The sequence below is a fragment of the Carassius auratus genome, chromosome 8 (assembly GCF_003368295.1).
Source record: "Carassius auratus strain Wakin chromosome 8, ASM336829v1, whole genome shotgun sequence".
Lineage (NCBI taxonomy): Eukaryota > Metazoa > Chordata > Actinopteri > Cypriniformes > Cyprinidae > Carassius > Carassius auratus.
In genome coordinates this window covers 30,709,686-30,734,805 of record NC_039250.1, presented here as the reverse complement: position 1 = coordinate 30,734,805, position 25,120 = coordinate 30,709,686, and the positions used below count along the sequence as shown (strand labels likewise).

General features: G+C 41.2%; 2 protein-coding genes across 5 annotated transcripts; both read right to left on the bottom strand.

The window, feature by feature from the left end:
- Nucleotides 1–163: 163 nt before the first annotated feature.
- LOC113107902 (cysteine-rich with EGF-like domain protein 1) lies at nucleotides 164–14,144 on the bottom strand. Of its 3 annotated transcripts, none has more exons than XM_026270737.1 (11): nucleotides 13,996–14,144; nucleotides 12,552–12,673; nucleotides 10,123–10,205; nucleotides 9,898–10,008; nucleotides 4,627–4,718; nucleotides 3,448–3,627; nucleotides 3,147–3,242; nucleotides 2,474–2,557; nucleotides 2,310–2,405; nucleotides 2,099–2,239; nucleotides 164–1,313 (listed from the first exon to the last, which is right to left on the bottom strand). In XM_026270737.1, exons 2-11 carry the CDS (start codon nucleotides 12,666–12,668, stop codon nucleotides 1,093–1,095), a joined length of 1,221 nt encoding a protein of 406 aa, XP_026126522.1. In that variant the 5' UTR covers nucleotides 12,669–12,673; nucleotides 13,996–14,144; the 3' UTR covers nucleotides 164–1,092. The 3 variants fall into 3 exon arrangements, with proteins under 3 accessions (XP_026126522.1, XP_026126523.1, XP_026126521.1); XM_026270738.1 differs by lacking the exon at nucleotides 13,996–14,144 and adding an exon at nucleotides 13,547–13,963; XM_026270736.1 differs by lacking the exon at nucleotides 13,996–14,144 and having other exon boundaries at nucleotides 3,448–3,615; nucleotides 12,552–12,700.
- Nucleotides 14,145–15,425: 1,281 nt separating this feature from the next.
- Nucleotides 15,426–24,687, bottom strand: LOC113107901 (uncharacterized). 2 transcript variants are annotated; one of them, XM_026270734.1, is made up of 16 exons: nucleotides 24,622–24,687; nucleotides 23,876–24,061; nucleotides 22,681–22,708; nucleotides 22,476–22,601; nucleotides 22,240–22,403; nucleotides 21,806–21,920; nucleotides 21,659–21,694; nucleotides 18,614–18,756; nucleotides 18,466–18,528; nucleotides 17,996–18,047; nucleotides 17,527–17,750; nucleotides 17,306–17,359; nucleotides 17,164–17,215; nucleotides 16,961–17,056; nucleotides 16,560–16,598; nucleotides 15,426–16,481 (listed from the first exon to the last, which is right to left on the bottom strand). In XM_026270734.1, exons 2-16 carry the CDS (start codon nucleotides 23,978–23,980, stop codon nucleotides 15,769–15,771), a joined length of 2,010 nt encoding a protein of 669 aa, XP_026126519.1. In that variant the 5' UTR covers nucleotides 23,981–24,061; nucleotides 24,622–24,687; the 3' UTR covers nucleotides 15,426–15,768. The 2 variants fall into 2 exon arrangements, with proteins under 2 accessions (XP_026126519.1, XP_026126520.1); XM_026270735.1 differs by having other exon boundaries at nucleotides 18,614–18,753.
- Nucleotides 24,688–25,120: the final 433 nt, after the last annotated feature.

The window sequence follows — 25,120 nt, the reverse complement described above, 5'->3', positions numbered from 1 at the left end:
TTTAATGAACCTTTAAGAAAACCTTCTTTGCAACAGTGCACTGAAGAATCAATCACAATTCAGATTTCATGTTTACTTTAAAAACAAGTTCATAATGCTTGTAAAAGAGTTCAGGTGGTTTCAAACGGGTTCTGTGTCACCGGTTATAGATGAGGAAAGCGAGGCAAGTCGATAGTTTTTTTTATTAGATCAGCGTCCTCCACCCTAACCTACAACAAGTGATAACTCCAAACATAATTCACATTCACACTGGACAAAAATAAATATGACAAACAAGATAAAATAGTTCCACATGTTCATCTAAAGCATGCAGATATGATCTGATCAGTGCATTAAAGCTGAAACTGAAGCTGTGTGTCAGTGAAACCACGAGTGCTGAATCTGCAGATCTGAAACAGTGCTCCACAGCCAGGGGAAATCAGAGCGCTCTAAAACTGTGGTCTCAGTGACGTCCTGCTCGGGAGAGTTAAAGAAAACATACTAGTAAAATCTCACAGTTCCTAGTTGTGCTCGGTGGATATTGCGTTGTGTTGAAAGCCACGGTTATGAACGAGCTCACAAACTGGTCTAAAAAGAAAAGAAAATAAATCATATCCAGTGTTGATGGAAATTCATTGATCAAAAGGTGTGTGAGCCCTGGTAAAACTGGTTTGCCTTTGATGTTGAAGACATTTTACTTGATCTCTCTCACACACACACACACAGATCCTGGTTTGAGAGTGAACACACTGGACATCTTCTGTGACAATGCTGCATTCATGCATTTGGGAGCATTTCAAACTCAAAGTCTTTCAAATAAATGGTTGCATGAACTGGGACGGATTGTAAAAAGGAGCACAGGATCCATGTATAAATGGGTGTACATGATGATAATGTGTTGGGAATGGCAGCATGTACAGTAGCTCTACCTGAATGAGTCTCATACAGTCCGTCTCTTGGGGTTTGGACACACACATCCAGTGCTAACCGTGCAGAGACTCATGGATACAGCAGCAGCTGAACTGTTGAAACAGTGTTATAAATGAGCTTCATCATCCACAGAGCCTGTGCTACACGTCCCTGATTGATAGCACTCCCAGAGCTCGGCGTCCATCAGCGTCCCTTAAGGAAGCCGTCCAGCACGCGGTCACCCTTCTCGGACAGCCAGTATCCTGCCATGGCCGCCAGTCCTCCGATGAAGATGGCGGTGAAGACCATGTCTCCTTTGGCAGCTAGAGTAGCGAGAGCACAGATGACCACGCCGAAGAACATCTGCTGGAGCACGAGCACCTCGTCATCCGTCATGTCATCAAACAAGCCCTTCTCCGGCCCCGCTGCGAGGACACAATCAGAGGAGGTTACACTGCATGTCTCTCTGGGTAAGAGCACAGGACAACTCATTTACTCAGAAGGTGTCACCATATAAACCCTATCCACCCTTTTCTCAGAAGTAGCCCTATGGCAAGAATTAACAAGAACTGTTTGCACTATAAACCAGTGTGTTCATGATTCAGATTTATTAACATGGTAAGACACACCCATTTTCGATATAAAGCAGCAAAACGATCATAATCAAAATAAGGAGCTTCCTTCAAGTACTCCTGGTCAGAGTGTAATGGACAGTGTTATATTCATTACTCTCTTTCACTTCTAGACTGATAAATGAAGAGCACAGAATGTGCATCAAGACCTGTATTCACAACATCTCAGGGCTAAATGTAACTCATTACTCTTCAATTGAGGAGAGAATCTGACCAATAACGGGTGTTTTTACTCCTACATTGTGCTCTAAGAGTGTGTCACACAGTGTTGAAGCACTAAGAGGATCTGTGTAATTTAGACTGAGCCAGTAGAGCACAAATAAAGAGAGGCTCGAGTCTCCTTTAAAGTTCAGCTACAAGACTTCTTTCTGAATTAAGTTTTCTTCATTGGAGCCCTTAATTTTGAACTCTCAAAGTGAATTAAATAGAATAATTTAACATCAAAATTTAGACCCACTCCACCCCAATTCTTCATTTGTCTTATTTTCTCTAAATTTTGCAATAAATATTGTATGCTGGGCTTTATATCATAATATCACATCATGAGATTGTAATATGGTGTGTAGACTGTAACTCACTCGGTGGCAGGTTCTCCACACAGATGCTGTCCCGCCGAATGAAGCCCTCGGCACACTCACAGCGGAACGAGCCCTCCTCATTAACACACGCTTCGTTGAGTCCTGGGCACGCGATGGCTCTCTCCGAACACTCATCGATGTCTGAGAACGACAGAGACTCATCAAGCATCGAGTGTACCAGCGCTAATGTAAGGTTTAGAAGTTGTGTTACCTAGACACTTGGCTCCAGTGAGTCTGAACCCTCGAGCACACTTCTTACAGCGAGCAGGTCCGCTTCCCATACAGCCCACACACGCCTGATCACAGCCTGCACACAGATACATGAGCACACACTCCAACACACACCTGCACTCCGAGCATTAGCGTCACACTGACCTCTGCACTCATAAGAGCCGTCCGTGTTGAAGCAGTACGTGTTGGACGGACATCGAGCCAATTCAGTGCCGCATTCATCCACATCTGCAGCACACACACACACACACACACACACACTATTTCAGATACACTGAACACAAACCTGGAGGCTTGTGACTGTCCCATAGACTGCCATGATAAATAACAGTGTCAAGGTCCAGAAAAGGTATGAAAAGCACTGTTTTATTTCAAATCAAAGCTAAATTCAGGTAAAAACAGCGCATCCTTGTGGTGCGGAGGACACAGAAGAGCACACACAGCACGCTGATGTGGAGACACAGAGGAGGATTATTGAATAAAGTCATTATTTCTGTTTTCTTCGTTTACAAAACGTATTCTCATCACTTCATATAACCCTGATTGCACGTCTGATGGGAGATGTATTATTCTGATGATGTCTTTCATTATTTCCTGGACCTTGACACTGTTATTTACTGACAGTCTATGGGACAGACACAAGCCTCCTGGTTTTCATTTTCACAGGTTTGGAACGACAGAGGGGTAAGAGATTAATGACATCATTTTCATTTTTCAGTGAACTAACCCTTTAAGACGTTTCACCTCTAGGTTTAAGTCAGTGTTTGATAGTTTGAGTCTGAATCTGACGTCACACACCGGGACTGATCTCACTCACCCACACACTTGCTGCTGTGAAGGATCCACCCAGGCTTACAGTCCAGACACTTGCTGTCTTGTGGTCCTGTGCACTTTTTACAGGAATGATAGCAAGCTACGTACAAGAGAACAATGTAACTTTCAGTCAATATATATAACATTGCCTGAGCAGGTCAACTGAAATTCAATACTTGGGATTGACAACATTTCTTTCTTTCTTTTTCTAATCTCTAGTCTCGCTTCAGCTGAAGTGTAAGTTTATCAGCAAGCAGGAGTGCAGAATACACACTTCACACAAGAGATCAGACGAGAACAGTTACCTGAGCAGAGCGGCTGTGTGTGATTGGAGCTCTTCTCTCTGTAGTATCCGTCCGCACACTCCTGACACAGGACGCCCGAGTATCCCGGGTCACAGACACACTCTCCATCTCCCAGACGTGTGCCCTCGCCCTCACAGCGGCCCAGACCTCCACACACCCCTCCAGGACCTGACGGACACGCTGCACACACACACACACACACACACACACAGACACACACACACACACACACACACACACACACACACACAGAGACACACAGAGACACACACAGAAAGACTGATCAGCATGCGTGTGTAAATGAAGGGGCCAAATCGAAGTTTTTATGGTTTCTCACTGTTTTATGTGAAAAGGAGAGCTGTTGAAGACAAGTTAATTCACTTTATTTGCTTTCAAATATACACGTTTCATATCATTATTGGATGCTTTAATATAATCGTGCATACTGTATGTTGCATCATTGCATGCAATTACATAAACTGGTGAACTAGGTTGAAATGTAAAAGAACGGATCAGATTTCCCTGTTTGCTGATGGATTAGGGACGATAATGTTGTTAATAAAGTTCAGTTTCTTGCACAGACTGATTGTTTCACTTCACAAGACCTCAGTATATCATCAGGAGCCACAGGGATTCATTTCGTCTTGCATGGTTTTTTTTAATTGTGTGTGCTTTTTTTTATTATAATTGACTGATTGATTTTATGAATGCTAAAAATCTTCTTGACTCATCTACTGAAGAAAGTAAGTCACCTCTATCTTGAATGGCCTTAAGGTGAGTACAAGTCTTACCCTTTAACAGTCAACATGACCCACCCACTGCTTCTGTGGACAGTATGGGAGAGCCAGTCAGTCTGTGTATCAGATACATATTATATCTGTTTTGTCGTAAGGCAGAGATACTCAAATTACCTAGCCTGGGGGCCAAAATTACAAAAAGACGCTAAACCAGAGATCACTGATTAAAATGACAAGGTAGCAGAAATAACATGATTTTAATTTAGTTTCAGAATGTGCAAAACATCAAAATCCAGCGACGACTTCACAACCAATTCTGATGACCCTGTCTACTAACACAATCCTTTACTAGATCAGCATGGGGGAAAAGTTGTTCCAGTTTCACACAGAGGCGTGTGTGTTTCAGCTGTACCATCTGTGTACTGTGTGTGTGTGTGATCACCTGCACATTCAGGCCCGTAGTGTCCAGGTGGGCAGCACAGTCTGAGCTCCTCAATGCACAGCCATTGGTACAGGTCTGGAGCTTCCTGCTGTCTGTAACCTCACACACAACATCTCGCGTGTCAGTTAACAATTAGGCACACTTCACGCTAACATCTTATAGGACATTAAACACACACCCAGGTGAGTTTACTCAGAGTAAACAGACTATAATTAATTCTGTCAGGATATAGACATAGCCATCTTATGCTCTGAACAGAACCTGTTTGATCAGTCTTTCTTTTTTAAAAATGTAGCATTAAGCAAACCGTACAATCTTTGTTCACAGTCATCAAAAACGTCAGTGTCCGTGAAGCATGGCTCAGAGAGTAAAGAGTGAAAATGTGACCCTGGACCACACAACCAGTCATAAGAGGATCATTTTTTTCTTTCCACTGATGTATGAGTAAGGACAGGATAGGACAATATTTGCTCGAGCTACAACTAGAATCTGCAAAAAAAAAGTTTAGCAATGAATTTTGAATTAGAATTTTTAGCTTGGTTGCACCCGCAACTAAAGCAGAGTCAGAGGTGTGGAAAAGTTTTGACTATTTGCATAATGCGAATAGTGAGCCAGTGGGTTATGTGAAATGCAAAAGATTTGACATTCTGTTAAAGTACGACAGCAAAATGAAAAGGGAATTCATCGCTGATAAGGCATTATTGACCCTCCAGTGCCCATGATCAACCTACAATCAAATCATTTGTTACAGCATCAAAACCCATCCCTGCAGAGGTGAAACAAACGATGACGGAGAAGTGTGTCAGCTTTTGCTGTAAAGACATTTGGCCTTTTAATATCATAAATGGCGAGGGGTTTGAAGAGCTGGCGCAAGAACTAATGAATGTCGGGGCTGTGTATGGGAGGGTTCCTGTAAACTCTGTTATTCCCCACCATGTGACACTTGTGAAGAAAAGAGGGAAGCTTTAGTACAGAAACTTAAGACTTTGTTGAAGGATGGCACAGTCGCAATAACCACAGACATGAGGATTATTGGAAAATTAGTTATTTGACCTGCTCTTATCATCTGATCATGGGTGTATTTCTCTATTAGTTTTATTGGATCTTAGTGCTGCGTTTGACACAATTGACCACTACATTCTTTTGCATAGACTTGAACACTTTGTTGGCATCAGTGGAAGTGCATTAGCATGGTTTAAATCGTACTTATATGACCGCCATCAGTTCGTAGAAGTGAATGAAGATGTATCATATTGATCACAAGTGCAGTATGGAGTACCTCAAGGCTCAGTACTAGGGCTGCTACTCTTCATGCTTTATATGTTACCCTTGGGAGCTGGGGCGCTGTAAAGGGGGGGTAAATGATGACGATTCTCGGGGCCCATGACTAAGAGGGGGCCCAGAGAAGCCCCCAATAAAATTGTGGTGCTAAAAAAAAATATTTGATAGTAAAAATTATTAACTTTAAATTATTCTATTTGCGGTTTCCTGGTGTCAAAAAATGTATTTGTTTAGGAAACACAAACGTCCGTGGGCCCCTCTCCCCCTCTCGATTATCATAAAATGGTTTAGTCCGCCCAAATTGTATCCAGTAACCAAGGCAACACAATAGCGCCGGCAGATTCAACTTGACAGAGGATGTGAAAATGCCTGAAAAATCTGGAAGTCAAAAACGGAAAGAGAAAAAAATAAGAGAAGTGAAAGAGGCAAAGGGTCGACAGTATGTTACCCAACATTTCACAAGAAAAAAAGTGGGTTTGTTATTAGGCCTAAATTGTTAGTGGACCGCCCGTGACAATGATCGTAACCTACGGCACTTTTCTGTGCGTACGCACGCTTTGTACATGAGGCCCTAGGTCTCTACGGTAGCATTTTTCGATAAGTTGGCACGTTTCGATAGAGCAGGGTGCAGAGGGTGCACAGCTTTGCCTCACATGCAGCCGGTGTCGGCATCTTTGTACGAGGCGGCGCCCACTTTCAGCACCCTGCTGCGGTCCACGCTGTTGCACCTGTCTTGCAAGCAGTAACTTCATGAACTCAAACTATCCGCTGTTTGTGAGGTTTCAGTGCCTCTCTTGAAGATGATGTGGAGTTGTATTACTACACTGTCCCCTATATTGTCAAATACAGCATGATTCATCTCTGCCAACCATCTTCACATAATACTTTCACATTATCTGGTCCAGACCGTCGGCAAAACTCAATTTAAACAGCGCAAAATCACTGCCTGTGGACGTTATAGATAGAAATTATTATATTTCTGTTTTTATTCACACAATAAGTATTTAAACTAGTTTTAATGAAAATTCGTGTAGTTTTAGGAAAAGTCAGGGAGCAGCAAGGCTTTGTGATTTATTTAGACAAAGTTACTGACTATGCAAATTTCAAAACGGTCAAAATGATGCCATGTTCATTCTAGTGTTAAAGATAATTACCATAAGTTTAAATGTTGCGGTTAAAATGAATGCTGGTGGCTGTTGGAATGTTAAAAGTGCGTGATAAGGGAACTTAATTTTCTCAAACGCACTTCAGTGTTTCCGTTACATTTCAACTGTCATGTTAAAATTATCAGGTTAGATTAGATTAACTTTATTGTCATTGCCAGTGTACAGTACAAATATTCATACAAATATAAATATATGTGAATACCACTGATCTATATATATAGATCAGTGGTGAATACACTATATTACACATGTACAGCTATGCACAGTATATACATTATACAGTACTGAAGTAGTGCAGTATTACAGAGGACAAATTACAGGTGTGGATGGACATGGGATGGAGTTCAATTGTCTGATTGACTTAAATATATGAGAATGATAGTCAAAATACCATAAAAGAGCATGATTTTATGTAAATTAATATGAAAAAAATCTCAGCTGTGTTGGGGGCCCTGTCAAGATTCTTTTCATGGGGCCCAAAATCCTCAGCAGCGCCCCTGCTTGGGAGATATCATCAGGAAACATGGTGTTAGCTTTCACTGTTATGCTGATGATACTCAGCTCTATATTTCCTCGCAGCCCGGTGAAACACACCAATTTGAAAAACTAATGGAATGCATAGTCGATATAAAAAATTGGATGACGAGTAATTTCTTACTGCTAAATTCAGAAAAAACAGTGTTAATTATAGGACCTAAAAACTCTGCTTGTAATAACCTAGAACACTAAGACTTGATGGTTGCTCTGTCAATTCTTCGTCATCAGTTAGGAACCTAGGTGTGCTATTTGATCGCAATCTTTCCTTAGAAAGCCACGTTTCTAGCATTTGTAAAACTGCATTTTTCCATCTCAAAAATATATCTAAATTGCAGCCTATGCTCTCAATGTCAAATGCAGAAATGTTAATCCATGCATTTATGACTTCAAGGTTAGACTATTGTAATGCTTTATTGGGTGGTTGTTCTGCACGCTTGGTAAACAAACTACAGCTAGTCCAAAATGCAGCAGCAAGAGTTCTTACTAGAACCAGGAAGTATGACCATATTAGCCCGGTCCTGTCCACACTGCACTGGCTCCCTATCAAACATCGTATAGATTTTAAAATATTGCTTATTACTTATAAAGCCCTGAATGGTTTAGCACCTCAGTATTTGAATGAGCTCCTTTTACATTATACTCCTCTACGTCCGCTACGTTCTCAAAACTCAGGCAATTTGATAATACCTAGAATATCAAAATCAACTGCGGGCGGCAGATCCTTTTCCTATTTGGCGCCTAAACTCTGGAATAACCTACCTAACATTGTTCGGGAGGCAGACACACTCTTGCAGTTTAAATCTAGATTAAAGACCCATCTCTTTAACATGGCTTACACATAACATACTAATATGCTTTTAATATCCAAATCTGTTAAAGGATTTTTAGGCTGCATTAATTAGGTAAATCGGAACCGGAAACACTTCCCATAACACCCGATGTACTTGCTACATGATTAGAAGAATGGCATCTACGCTAATATTAGTCTGTTTCTCTCTTATTCCGAGGTCACTGCAGTCACCCGGATCCAGTACGTATCCAGACCAGATGGTGGATCAGCACCTAGAAAGGACCTCTACTGCCCTGAAAGACAGCGGAGACCAGGACAACTAGAGCCCAGATACAGATCCCCTGTAAAGACCTTGTCTCAGAGGAGCACCAGGACAAGACCACAGGAAACAGATGATTCTTCTGCACAATCTGACTTTGCTGCAGTCTGGAATTGAACTACTGGTTTCGTCTGGTCAGAGGAGAACTGACCCCCAACTGAGCCTGGTTTCTCCCAAGGTTTTTTTCTCCATTCTGTCACCGATGGAGTTTCGGTTCCTTGCCGCTGTCGCCTCTGGCTTGCTTAGTTGGGGTCACTTCATCTACAGCGATATCATTGACTTGATTGCAAATAAATGCACAGACACTATTTAAACTGAACAGAGATGACATCACTGAATTCAATGATGAACTGCCTTTAACTATCATTTTGCATTATTGAGACACTGTTTTCCTAATGAATGTTGTTCAGTTGCTTTGACGCAATGTATTTTGTTTAACACGCCATTTAAATAAAGGTAACTTGACTTGACAATCACATGCCATTTCATTAGTGAGGATATGGAACTGGTGAATAAAACCCTGACAACTACAATGTTCCCTTTGGAAGAGGCAAAGACGGGAGATATTGAAACTACTGGTGACAAAGTTTGGCCTTGGTGCTTCCTCTCTCAGCAAAAAAATTATGGCTGACCGACATTAAATTAGCCCTGTGACTATACCAGAGATTGGACTGCATTGACCATGTCATTAATACGGTACTGTGTCATGGACTCGACATCGCAGAGTTATCCAAAGCCCACGGTGCTCTGGACATGGGGGATACCACTTCTGCTAAATCATTAGTGAGGTACGTTATACAGTCAGGGTTGGCTGCGCAGCCGTGGGTCTCTTATTGGGCCCTGCTGGGTTACCCTTCCTAACCTTGTGCCTCCTTCTGGTCGATCCGAGAACTGAAGGTTAACTATGAGTTGCCCCCAGTATGTGCTGTAAGAGCCGTTAGATACTGACTGTTAGACACGTTTCTGTTGCCTCCTTGGTCAGTGTCCTCTATCTTGGGAGCCCGTTGTTCCCTGTAGAAATGAGTGATCCCCTTCTAGCAGGATCCCATTTCTAATGTCCCATCTGAGACAACCGTGTGATGTATGACTGGTTTTGTGGTCCAGGATCACAAATGTAAAAAAACTGAAAAAACATTCACCAAATATGTAAATCACCATTACACAAAGAAGACAGGCACCTGTGAAACCACCACGTCTCCACCTGGTCCTCGATCTGCTCCAGCAGTCTGTTGCAGTCAAAGTCAGACTTGTCACACGCAGCCTCTACGATCTCTAGCAGACGTGTTTCACTGCGCACACACACACACACACACAGGCTTTGAAACAAAGGCTTGCAGACCAAACATTAAGATCACATATATAAGGGATGACTCTGTTCTGTAATAATCAGTACAGATGTTTACCTGCGTGCATATTTTGCCAGTTTCTCCTCTTCCCAAGCCGTGTTCCCTCCTCCGAAATTCTTATTGGCTGTTCGCTCCAAACCCTAACAAAAGAAGCACCCTCATCTGAACTCAGCATATAAAACCTTAACACTGGGTTTAGAGAATGATGCATCAATTACACAACGGTGTAGATTCACAATATACAAGCAGAGGTTTCACAGGTCAGACTGAACAAGACTGGGATTTTGATGATTAGAGTAGTTTCTCAGGACTCACAAGTGTGACTGTAAGTCTTCTGTTTTGGGGATTTTTATATTAAGATGTTTTATTTAAATCATTTTAAATAGTTTATTATTATGTTTTGTTATATGTGTATATAAAAGAACATAGATGTCTGCACATTTACTATTCATTAAATAGATTTTTAAAATGGCAAAAATTGCATTTCTAGAAAGTATATTTACAAAAAAAGGACCCGGACTGTGCCTGATGAAGACCGACAGGTTGAAACACTGTCTTTTTCATGTGTGTGTGTGTGTATATATATGTTTGTTTCATCATATAGATGGATCCTGTTGAAAAAACAGCAAATGCTGGTTAGATGTGTTTAGAAGCATGTCTGCTAGTTCGAGCTGGTTCAAGCTGGATTGAGCTGGTTTGAGCTGGTCCTCAGTATCTAGCTCCTGCTCAGGACCAGCTCAAACCAGCATCCATGCTTCTAAACACACCAGCGCAGTATATGCTGTTCAGGCTTGGGAGGGTTACTTTAAAAATGTATTCCGTTACAGTTACTAATTACTTCATAAAAAAAGTATTTTGTAACGTAATCCAAGTATCACAATATGAAAGTAATGTAACTGATTACTTCTGGATTACTTCAAGGTCCAATATTTCTTTTTTTAAACCAACAACATTTATTAATTAAGAATTTCCCAGCCCTGAATTAATATATATGTAAAGTACTATACAGACCTCTAGTGCATGGTATTGGTATTACAGATTTTGAAGAAAATATAATTAGAATGAATTTTAAGGAAATGTTTCTTCAACAGGAAAATAGAGAATACAAATTCATTTTTTTGTCCAAGCAAATATAATAAGAACACAATTTTTTGACAATGGAAAATGTTTCTTCAAAAGGACAATCGAGAATACAAATATATATATATATATTTTTTTTTATCTTTGCAAATATAAAACTAATTTTTAAAAGTGCAAATGCTTCTTTAGGTTGGATGTCGAATCCTTCGATGAAGAGTGTTTTCGTTGCTGGAAGGCACAGTTTGCATTGTTCAACGTTGTTCGCAATTTCTTCTTTTTAAACAAAATAGCAGCGGAATTTCCATGAAATGAACGTGTTTTTGCAGCAGTGATTCAATCTGCGTCTGAGGAGATTGTAGACAGCTGTTATTTGCGCATGCACCAGCAGGTGGCACACGCGACTCGCGTGAGTCTTTAATGAAGCTGCGCTTAATATAGTGTTATTATGCCAAAATATTGATTTATTTCGTTTTAAATGAAACCATTGTAATCCTGAAAGTATTCCCCCTTTTTTCAAAATGTAACTACACTGTAAAAAATGACTGTGATTTTAACAGTAAAAAACTGTGAAAATGCTACAGTACAAACCCGTTAACTGGTTAACGGTAATTTCCTGTAAACTTTAAAAACCGTAAACTTACGTTCCCAGAATTCTCTGCGTTGCATTTTTGAATTTGATGTTTTTTCTTTGAAACAACTATGTTTCTTCTTAATTTTTTCTCATCTGTTATGTTTATTAGGTTTGTATGTTACATAAAATGTTGTTAAATTAATGTTTATTGCATATTTCAGTTTAATGAGTCTCACCATGATGGTGTTTAGTGCTTGTGTGAATGACACTGTGCACCTTCTATGTATCTTATTATTTAAAAGCTGCTTGTGATGGGCTTTGTTTCACCATGTGACTCTCTCATCACCACCTGCTTTTGGTGGTTACCAGTGTAATACAAAGGTACAAAACAGATTTCAGTGCTTTAATAAGTTCCTATATTAATAATATATCAGTTAAATTATGGTATTAAACTGTAAATATAAAGTAAAACCGTTAAACCTACAACAGTGTAACTGTATTTTTTACGGTATAAAACCGTTAAACCAAAAACGGTTTTACCGTATTTTTTACGGTATAATTCTGGCAACCACAGCTGCCGGTTTTTTTCTGTATATTTTACGGAATATTTTTAACAGTGTATAATCTGATTACTATGTTTTTTGACGTAACTGTAACGGATTACAGTTACTGGATTTCTGTATCCTGATTACGTAACGCCATTACATGTATTCCGTTACTCCCCAACCCTGATGCTGTTTTATAACAGGGAAGCTGAATCTGCTATTCGACTCTGAGGTAAGTGAGAGTTCGTGACATCAGAATGAGCAGTAGCTAGTGAATGTGATGCCCAGACCTTGATGAAGCGCTCCGTGAGTGTGCGGCAGGTCTGACAGGGTGCCGTCCTCACCGTCCCCACAGACAGGAGCGAGCAGAAGACCAGCACAGACACCAGCGGCCACGACCAGCACATCCCTCCTGCACACACACACACACACACACACACTGTCCCAGTGCACTACAGACCAGCCCAGGCTTCTCACAGACAATCACTTACTGTACTGCCATTACTGTATAAACCGTTTTATAAAGAAATGTCTCGCTAAACTAGAAAAATGTATGTTCAACCTGAATATTCCTGAGATATGCTACAGAGGTAAACAAGAGAAGGGAATGCACTTAACAACGTGAATTGTTTTTGGGATAAAATATTGGAGATTGAACCTCTTGATCCCAGGTTGTGTTTATTACAACTTTGTCCTCTGAATATTAAAATGACCCAACATGAAAGATTGTTAAGTCCTAATGCCTTGCCTCAGAAAAGATGACCTATTTTTGAAAAACAAACTTCATATATTTTGGTCCATCTGGAAAGTGTTCTATGAATTTTTGGGAGAGTCTAGATGGTGACCCTTTTGTGGAATTGATGGACATTGAGAGTATACAGAAAAGTGTGTTATTGCTGTACTTTTATTTCTTTTTTATGGGTATTTTTTTCAGTTATAATGAAAACATAAATTTTTGTCTTAACCTCTATGACAAAGTTTGAAAACAAAAATTGTAAAAAAAAAAAAAAAAATTATATTTACTATAGCAATAAGCTTTATTTATTATTATTAATTTTTATTAACTTTCCCATTCCTGCTATTTTACAATTTTTGGTTACACTATATTTTAAGGTGTCCTTGTTACAGTGTAATTATACATTTACTGAGTAATATAAATTAACTACATGTACTTACTATATGATTAGGTGTAGGATTAGGGTTCTTGCATCTAATTAAGCGTAATTTATTGTTATTATAATAGTAAGTACATCAGTATCAAGGGCACCTTACAATAAAGTCTTACCAACTCTTTGAATTCCATGATATTGCCCAACGGTTCCTCACTTTCACTGTTATGTTGACCACATTAGTAATAAAAAGAGAAGTGTGAAGTGTGGATCTGACTGTAAACCCGAGACTGCCTCGAGCTCTCGTGGCTCTGAAACGTCACTTCCTCTTCCTGTGTGAGATGTGTTTATGGGCTGATCTGATGAGAGATGTGATGCTGATGCTGTGTGTAGGCCAGAACAAAGATGACTGACTGACTGACTGCTGGAGTTCACATACTCTCGCAACACTACACCTCTAGTCTTAATTTAAACGCTGTTATTCATTGCATTACTCCTCTACACAAGATTCGTTAAACTGCAACAATATTACTGCGACGCTGCACCGAAACACGGTTTCATTCACAAGCTTGTAACTGATCATTATGTAGGCCGAAGTGCGATGATTTTCGTTCCGTATACTCACTTTGTAAGACTGCGTTTGGGCGGTGAGCAGCTTCCAGATCCTGTCGACAGAAACACGTCTTCGAGGAGCAGTTATAATAAAGATCTCGCTGCACTGAACATCTTCTAGCTCATTCTGTGTGTGCTGCGGCTGATCGCTCAAGCCCCGCCTCCGTCTGCAAACGACCAATCCTTATCAAGCAAGGATTCTGATGCGCCAATCACAGACCGCCGTGTGCCAAAATGAAAGTAGTGGATCACGCCTCGTCATCGCCCAGCAGAGCGAATAACATTTTATTTAACTTTACGGCCATATATATATTTTTTTTTGATCAACAAAATAATATTTTATTATGACTATTTAATTATTATTATTATTATTTGCACACAATGGACTGACGTGTTAATATATAGCAAGTTCATTGTGTGTCAGATTGCATGATTATATCTCTTAACGTAACTTAAAATATAATTTTAATGCACTTCAGGCCATTTAATTAAATAAAACAATCCCAAATGGTTAAACTTATTTATTTTTTTTTTATTTTTTTACAATTAAACCGATAAAGAGACTGGGACTAGTTGTCACAATGTTTACTGTAGAGGCACACAACTTAAGTCACACATATAAATAAATGAAAATAAAACTTGACAAAACACAAATCATTAATGTAACCCTACATCTGATTTAAAAGCTTACATGTACATCTTATATGAGAGATATAGCTTATTACAGCCTTGGTGCCCCCTCTATCCTCCAGAAGCCATGGCAGTTTAACTGTTCAGCACTTAGAGGAAAAAGAGACTCCTCTCACTACTGAACCTTTTTTCTGCCTGGTTGTGTCAAGAGGGAGTCCAGCCGGTCTGTCGTGGTTTCTTATGTAAGACAAGCTCCGGTCCATCCTGCAGACTATATTCTGAGCTTGAGATAAGGTATATGTTCACACATCATATATACATTTTTACATCAGTGTCAGACAATGTCAAGGGCACACGGTGTCTTCCTGTCTAAAGATGTGTCCCATTAGCAAACTGTAGACAAGATCTCATGGGTGGAAAAGCTCCATTGTCTATTGTCAATAGTGATATATATAAAGCACAGCTCACACATAAGTTCAGCTTTCTGTCGGTGAAGGAGCTGAATCCACATGATCCAGATGAAAATGCCAAACTCCAGATCATGGACTCCTTCTGAAATGACTGGATTTCACCTGTGAACTTTCACTGAGCTACATGTGAGCACACATTAAGAGAAGACTGCACTAGAAATGTGCTGAAAATGCCCTGTCCCTCAGTCCATCTGAGATCAGGAGGAGTGTGTTTCTTCATCAGGTTTGGAGAAATGTAGCTCTGCATCAGTGTCTCATCAAACAGCTGATAAAAACATCCCAATAATCCACAGAGCTCCAGTCCATCAGTGAACATCTGGAGAAGACAAAAGCTGAAACACATCCAGCATTAAGATGATTTTAACTCAAACACATAGAGTCTATAATCCATGATAACACTTCCTCCAGTGAAAAAAGTGTTCTGGTCTGAATCAGGAGAGAAATCTGCACAGATCAAGCAGCGATTAAACAGATCTGAACAAATCTGTGTCTGGATTCTGATGTGAGAGACGACAGGAGATGCACTTCTTCACTGGAGGATGTGTTATTATGGATCATGGACTCTTAATGCTGGATGTGTTTCAGCTTTTGTCTTCTCCAGATGTTCACTGATGGACTGGAGTGGTGTTTGTTATCAGTTTATTGTGGTTCCTGACCTGATGTTGTTACACCACCTGACCTGATGTTTAGACCCATCCTTCAGAGCTTGTTTTGGTGTGGAGAGCAGGGCTCGTCTGGTCTGTGTGTAGCGGGACAGTTTCGTCTGCCCCAGGCTCTACAGAGACCTGAGGGAGCCCTCGGAGCGAGCGGGACACTGCTCTGGACGCCAGCGCTCGCCCCCAGCGCTCTGACACCCTGTGTCCCTCGCCAGCCCCTCGCCTCAGCTCCATTATGAAGTCCAGACTCTGAGACGGCAGGCTGAACAGAAGCAGCTCCCTGAAGAACTCCGGCAGCGCCGTCGCAGGGCTCTGTCCATCAAAGTGGACCAGCATGAAGCGCTGTCCAGCTCGACCCAGCAGATAGTCGGCCAGAATGCAGCTCAGCGATGCGTCGAAGACCTCGGAGCACGTCGGTGACTGGACACCCCTGTCTACCCACGTCTGTCTTTCTTCTTCTGGTCTCTGCTGGGCGACTCGACAGCCCCATTCCTCGGCCCGCTCACAGGCCGCCTGGGTCAGGACCAGCACCGCCTTGCCCCCGCGCCGCTGAACCCGGTCCAGACAGGAGTGCAGCCAGGGCACGGGCCCCAGAGCGCTGATCTCTGAGCGGCTCCACAGGTCCAGAGACACGCTGAAGCCCACGGCGGAGAGACTGGAGCACAGACGGCACACCAGGTCAGCGACGGCTCGGTCAGCATCGGGAGGACACACCAGCAGCACCTCCACACCCCCCGCAGCAGCTGAAAACACATGAGCGTCACTCACAACAACTACAGGAACTGACCAGCGAGAGAGGAGAGAGCATGAAGGAAACTCACGCGTCACATCGTCCACCTTCAGCCATCTGAACACACAGCCTGTTACAGAGAGAGAGAGAGGGCTATCAGCACTCCAGCTCACATGATACACACTATACACCATAATCAGATTGTTTAATGGGGTTCAATTATAGCTGATCCATTTCAGCTAATATTGCAGCTAATATTATTATTTTAATATGAGAGAAGTCTCTTCTGGTCACCAAGGCTGCATGTATTTGAACAACAATAAAGTATAAACTGTAATATTGTGAATTATTATAACTGATATAAATGTGAGTATCTGTTAATGTGTAATGTATTTCTGTGATGTGCAGCAGTCTTCAGTGTCACATGATCTTCAGAAATCATTCTGATCTGCTCATTACTCTCCTGTGTGAGTGTGATCGTGTAGTACTCACTCTTCAGTGTCCCCTGCACGGCGTAGGCTGCCAGCACAGACAGACCCACGAGCAGCGCACACAGCACCAGCGGCACGCTCCAGCGAGCCCTCGACACTGCAGCACAATAACATCAGCTGTCACTAAATCACTGCTTCAGCTGCACTGTACTGTAGCACATTACAACTGCTCTCTGATCAGAACTAATACATTAGAGTTCTTGCCTTCAAAAGGACACACTGGTCCCAGGTAACCATCCATTCCTGCCACATTAACCTGGACAAGAGACACAATGCTTCCAGTTCCCCAAAACACACAGGTATGTCAGAAACACACTGCAAATGTGATCAAATATGTATTAGGTACCTGCAGACACAGTGAAGGATGACGATCCACTTGTAGAAATTCTCCTTCTAACTTCTGCAACGGACAGAAGAAAAAATAAAGTAAGTATCAGAGAAGTGAATGGTTTTCTCTAACTTATACTGTAAGTGAAACCTCGCCATAATTACTGCTTACAGTTCTTGTTCTTATGATTTTAATGGACCGCTAACCTGTGATATTAAACTTCACCATCATGTTCTTACCCAGTGTGTGTGGTCGGTCTGCTTCCAGCTGTCGTTCAGCCGGGTGAGGACCGGAGATATGCTGCTGACCGCCTGACAGCTGCTGTCCAGTCCTGAGCCCTTCCTGCACAACCACAGCTGAGCCTCCAGCCTGCAGGGGGCGCTGAGACTCCACACCAGAGCCGGCTGCTGGAGACGAGTCTTATTCTCTGCCAGAGACACGGACACGCTGGAGCCTGACACAGCTGAGGACCAAACCAGAAGCAGACAGACACTCGTGATGTTACAGGGTCTTTGCAAAACAAAGAAAAGTCCCATTTAAAGCATATGAGCTTACAGTGGACAGAATGGAGGTTTTAAAGTGTTTATAGTGCCTCTCTTCATCATGAAATGAGCGTGTCCACTAGAAAGCCACTTCCAGCCTGTAAACTCTTTGATTTTATCAAGGTGTGGCTATATAATCAGAATATGTTTGAATGCTGAACTGTACCTGGTTCATTCAGAAATGGGCAATACTCTCCTCGGAGAAACTGTCCCCAAATCTATGCCAAAGTAGAAACAGAAAAAGCATCAATTAAAAAGCAAGACGAACTGGAAAAAACAATAACATTACTAGCTAATATTTACTTTCTTGGTAGACATGATGTTCACGTTCAAATATAAACATTGCTGTATAAGCTTTCAGTCTTCAATGTAACTTACAGTATGTAACACATTTACTCTGTATGTTTGCATGTAGTAATTTAATATATGATGCGTTTCTATTTAGTTGTTTAGTAATTCAATAATTAAACTTTTCCTTAATCCTCCCTGTAGCTTGTACAATTCTAAACCATGTCTGAAACTTTGTATGACAAACACTTGTGTTTTCCTGTCTGTTTACGATGAATCACTTGTATTCCTCTGAAGTGTCCACTAAATGAATCAATATACATGTAAACAAAGGTTTGGTGGCATTACCTCAAAGCACAGACAGGGGGCGACAGAGCCAAGTGGAATCTTAAACTCATGGCTGGCATTTTTCTTTAAAAAGGAAGAGACAGACAAACAAGTTCAAACTTAAATGAATCAATTAAACGTACATGTATGAGAGAGCAGCGTGACATACCCATTCCACGTTATCACAGTGTCCCTTCCTGTCCAGCTTCTGGCACACCCTGAACTCCCGAAACCTCTCTTGGTCTGCGCTGGTCACATACAGTATCACTGCTCCGCTCACCATATCAGTTTTCCTGAGCAGTGTGGGAGCTGCTGGAGAACACAGATAATGAGAGGAGGTCCTGGTGGCCCACTGATGGACATGCACTACACATCTGTGAGAAAACCTCTTCGACTAGATTTCTACCTCTTGGACCTTTAATAATTTTGCCACCCTTGGTGAATATGAGCAAAATAGACTAAACAGTAAATATTTGCTTTGGCAATTTTGTCCTCTTGTTCTTGGATTCAAAATAATCATAAAAATGTTTTTCTCCAACATTTGTGTGCAACAAAATGACATATATTAACAGTGAAGCAGTTATGTGAAGCAGCTAATGAATCTATAAGAATCACAGCTGGAGACTGCAGACACTGATTGGTTTGTAGGGTTAGAAAGTCTCCAAACCTACAAACAGACCTGTAACATGTTGCTTGTTTGTTTGTTTGTGTGTGTGTGTCTCTATGTGTGTGTGTGTGTGCGTGCATGTGTGTGTGCGTGCGTGCGTGCCTGCGCGTGTGTGTGTGCGTGCATGTGTGTGTGTGCGTGTGTGTGTGGCCGCTCACTGGACCACATCCATCTGATGTTAGTTCTTATATTAGTTCACTTCTGTTCTCCTGTCTATAGTCCCTGTGTTTCCCTTGTGCTTTGTCAGTTGTTGAATGTAAAATAAATAGCGTTTATTTCACTTCTTCATATTTTTGTTTGTTTATATATACATGTGTTTTTTTAATCTCATCTTAGCTTTTATCATCTATGTGTGGTTTTTGTCTTTGTAAACTGTAAGTTGGTGACACTAAAGCAAACTCCTCGAATGCGCAAACATCCGTGGTAATAAACTTGTTCAGTTTACCCATGCTTTTGTTCCTGGTTTTCTGTGTTTCTGGTTCTTTGTTTATTTTTACTTCATGAAACCCCCTCCGCTTCTCTGCAGCTGCACCTATATTACAGAACAACTGGATCTAGCAGGAGTCCTTCTGATCCTTCTTCTCCCACAGATGGGAGTTTCTGGACATGGCCTACCACACGCATTTTACAGACAATTCACTCAGAACCTTGATGAACCACCATACTGTGCTGGTCCTTGAGGGTCTTTTCAGCAATTTGTGTGCCCCAGCTCTTCAACTGAATGGATCCCTCTCACTGTGAGAGAAAGGGAACAGGATCCATCACCTTAATATTGCTCTGACACAACTCCATGACTGCTCTGACACGACCCTGTCCATAAACTCTGTGTCTCCTGATCCACTGTTGTGGTCTTCTGCTCCTCTTTGGCCTCCTGATTGTAGTTAGTCTTGTTAACCCCAGCGTATATAAGCCCTTGTGTTTTCTTCTGCTCTTGTTCAAGTCTTGTCCATGTATAGATGTTGGCCTTGTTGGTTCTTTGCATTTTTAATGAAATCAGGCTCCAGTTCACCCTGGTTTCTGAGTTCACCTTTGTGATAAAGTATGGTGAAGCATTTAAAATCCACAGATATTAAATTAGCATCTAAATAACCCTGTCACAGAAGTAAAACTGGGCTTCCAGCAGGCAACTGATGTTATAGCTGTAATAACTCAGGAAAGTAAAGAGGTGCAGGGTTCCTGATCACCTGAGATCCTTCTGCAGGGAGGCATGAGGACTGCAGATGTGGACAGAGTAATAAACTCCAGTGTCTGTCATGTAATAAGACTTGAAAGTGAAAGTCATCACATTTGCCAAGTTTGGTAACCCATACTCTGAATTGGTGCTCTGCATTTAACCCATCCAAGTACACACAAGCAGTGAGAAGTGAACACACCGTGAACACACACCCATAGCAGTGAACGAACACACACACAGCAGTGAGAAGTGAACACACACCCGGAGCAGTGGGCAGTTATAGATCCAGCACCCAGGGAGTAACCGGGGGTTCAGTGCCTTGCTCAAGGGCACTTCAGTCATGAGTATTGAGGGAGGAAGAGAGCAATGTTCACTCCTGCCAGCACTGAGACTCAAACCGGTGATCTTCTGGTAACTAGTCCAGCTCTCTAACCATTAGGCCACAGCTGCATTTGCAGGAGATGCAGTAGGAAGGACAGCTGATCGTCCTTGCTGTGGTAAACCATGTGTACCATTCTCCAGAAGTGTCCGTCCCTTTCTCCCCAGGTGTGTTTGATGGTGGAAGAGTGGAGTAATGTCCATGAGGACGACACGCACACACACACACACACACACACACACACACACACACACACACACACACACACACACTCTGTTCAGGCACTCATTACTCTCTTCTGTTTGTCAAATGCCAGTGTAACTTGTTCAGTTTATGTCTCCGTTGTTTAACTTTTTATGTTTTTTTCATTTTAAGCAAACATTTGCACATTACGAAATTAGCAGGAAATAAAATCGGTTGAAGTCGAGAGAACATTTCTCTCTTTATATATATATATTTTATTTTAATTACAAATAAAATTTCTTTCAGTTATTTTACTTTTATAAAAAGTGTTTTGAGTAATAAACTATTATAATGTCTATTTATTTGTCAAGTGTTTAAACTGTGGGGAAATGATACAGTAACTGATGTAAGGACTCTTCTGCTGCCAGAACACTTACTGAAACATCTGAAACAAGACCTTACTATGTGTGCACTACCTCTTCACTCTTAAAGGCAATAACCAATGTGTACTTTCATGACACTAAACCAGAAACCCGTGACTTTCCCCTGAGCTGCCCTAGATGAATCCATTTTATCTTTTGGGTAAACTTTTCCGTAATGGATTAGTGTTTGTCAGTAATATTTGATTTCACAGTAGCTTCAGTTGCTGCTTTTTACACAAGGTGTGTTGGCATTCACTGAGGCAGTGTAAACTTTAAAGTGCATTCAGTCTACACACTTCATCAGAATACATGATGCCATGGAAATCGAACCCGTGACCTGCAGCTTTATCACTCTACCAGTCACGTGAACTTGACACATGATAACTTACCTTTACAGAAGATGGCATCCAGACCCTTGGAACACGCTGTCAAAGCAGAAAGATGTATTGATGCCATCCATCAACAAGTGTTAAGCAGTCATTCATGCATCTCAAATACAGCGTGAAAGAGGTGAGCATGTTTTGCAGCATATTTACCTTCCTCTTCTGAAGGGAGAACGACACGTTTAGTGGAGTTTGAGAATGAAGAATGGACTAGGACGAAACTGCCGAGTTCTTTCTTCGATATGTTCACCACAAAAGACATCCAGACCTACAACACACATCTGATCAACACTTCACAAATCATAACCCAACTAGAAAAGGTTTAATACTGAATTTAAATGTCAGTTTGACAAAGGCTCGTCCAACAGTGGAAAACTGTCTGAAGCTGAGGCTTTAAGTCTAGTCTTGAGAGAGCTTGAGGTATGCAAACCTGGTCTTATCTGAATACTTGAGCAGATTAAAGAGAGATATGAAAGAGATCTGAAAGCTGAAATATGGTGCTAGAGTATTGCTATCCCTTCTTCTTGCTAGACCACTGGTATGTGATAGATAGATGGATAGATGGATAGATAGATCCTGTGTTTGACCTGCAGTGCAGTGCTGTCATCAAACGCTGTAGAGCGGACTGTGAAGCGGAGCACACTGGAGTGGCTATGTGAAGAGTACGTGTAACACACACTAACATCGACGTGATGCATGTCCTCCGTCCCTTCTTCACCACTGCCATCACTTGTCACAGGCTGATCTGCACCTGACACAGCATCGACACACCTTAAGAAATGATCCTGCGGTTCAGAGAAACTCTACTGCGATGATGACGCACCTGTGACTGTGACGTTCACCAGGACTTTCAGGCACAAGCTCCAGGCCTGCTGCTTCTGGCACTGCACAACGTAGGCGTCTAGACTGCTCACCAAGACATGCTCGTCCTCCAGAATACAAGGGCCACCTACCACAGGACAATCAGACAAATGAAGCCAGTGAAGTATCTGCCATACGCTGACTCACACATTAGTCTGTTTTCTTACCTGCTTTTACTCCACAGTGAATGATACCCTACAGAGACAAAACAGTGAACAAACATTCACTCACATCAGCAACTTACACGGAAAGCCACATATTCTTTCAAAAACATGCACAGGTCACATATCATGACAAAATCGAAATGTTTTTCTCGAAGACAATAAGACCTATATTTCAAGACCACCGAGACTCAGGGATACAAATATTAAAACTTACATTAAGGTCTACATTACTGTCATTTCAATAAAACAAACCTGTATTACAGTTGTATATGCATGCAAATGTGGTGGCATTTTTTGATATGCATAGATTGTTGTAGATAACAGCATGTCTCTACAAAGCTCATGTGTGCGTGCATGCAGAAAATTAAACACATGCACACAACTCTCCACAGCAAACAACAAAACATTTAACTTCCTAAAACTGACACAAATCCACCCACTCTATGACACACACACACACAAACACATGTAAATCTACCTTTCACACAGAACTACAAAAATGTTTAGATTCTCAAAACACTTCATTCTGCATGATTTATAAGCATGTCTCCTCATGAGGACCAAGACATGTCCCCAGAAAGACAATGATTTTGGATATTGGCATCTTTGTGAGAATTTATTTTTTCCTATAATGTATGGTTACTGAACCACACACACACACACACACACACACACACACACACACACACACGTTTATCTAAATGGGGTAACTCCATAGGCGTAATGGATTTTATTCTGTACAAACTGTATATTCTACACCTAAACCCATTAGGAAACTTTTTGCATTTTTACAGTTAAAAAAAAACAACCTTTGTTTACTTTATTTTATTGTAGTTTTATATTGGGGACATCCCCAAAGGGTGTTTTCTTTTTAGATTTTGCCAGCTTTAGCTCACTTTTGGATACAAATATGTCCCCAAACTATGGTTAAGTAGGTACACCCACACCCACACACACTTCCCCTCAACAAACAGTCAGATTCCCAGTAACTGTGTCCATGTAGAAACATGTCTGAGCTGGAACCTCTGCGAATCAACTATTAGCTAACAACAGTTAGAAAGAGGACGGAAACAGGTTTATTACAGTGTTATGGCTTCAGCTAATTGTAGCTATTTTAGTATTGATCTGCTTGTCTATTACTAACTTTAAAAAGTGAACTTTTTAGAAATACAGACGTGTTGAAGGTACTGTAGCCTACCTGTCCACAGGTGAGCACATGATCCTCGCGGAGCTCGATCCTCTCCAGCGCCTGTGTGAAGATACACAGCGGCACAGAGACCAGCAGCAGGGGCCACACACTCATGACACACTCACACACACAAACTGGATGCTGTCAGGAGTCCCACTGAAACTCAACAGCTCCCGCCACTCAGTTCACAAGAGACTGAGAGAGAGATAGGGGGAGAGAGAGAGAGAGAGAGAGAGAGAGGGGGAGAGAGAGTGAGAGAGAGAGAGACAGGGAGAGGGAATTTATCTAAAAAACCTTTCAGCTATGGCTTCTGCCTAATTAAATATTAATATGTACCATCAATACTTCAAACATTCCCTTACAAAAAACTGACCATGGATCTCCAAAAATGTATTTTAAGTCTCTTTACCTTATTAAATTGGCCTGTAAAAATAGTTAAAGGGTTAACTTTTAAAGGAGCTAAAAATGGCCTAATTTATTTAAAAATAAAGTTAATGTAAAAACACACGTAGTCATGACTTAATTGATCATATGATGTTTTACAGTAAAATAATCATTATTCGAAAGATTCACATAACTGAAATGCAAATGAAAGCTGCTATATTCTGTGTTTGTGTGTGATCATGTAAAATCATTCATGGCAGGTTATTATCAATCTGAAAACAGATAACACACTGAATGTATTCATTAGTAAAGCAGGAACTGAATGCTGCTGTCTTTTGTTTTCCGTGGGTTAGGAAAGTGAAATGACTCACCATGTGTTCCTCAGGAGCGAGTGTTGGAGGTGTGTGGTGAGCAGAACTCTACAGCTGTTTTACAGGGAACTGTTTGGAATAACAAATATCCTCCTACTCCACCCAACATGAGCACATCAGCTCAAACACTTCAAACTCTTTCAGAAACACTCGCTCAATATTTACTTCAGAAACAGCTCCGTCAAATATAACTGAAATATTGATTTAATACACTTAACGCTCTAATGCAAAGTGTGACAGATGAGATCATATATCATTGATGCTGTACAGTAAAACAAAAACAAATGCATAATCTTTTTTATTTATCAAATCCAGGCAGTTACAGTTAAATAATTACAGTTCAGTTCTTGCAGAAATGTTACCTGTCATGTACCAGTTTCTTGAGTTTACCATAAATGAAAAATTCTCAGATTGTTAGTACTTAAGTACAGTAGTGAAGTAGTTCTACTTCGTTACTATACATCTCTGCACCTTGGATATCGTTCCCCATACAGTGTTA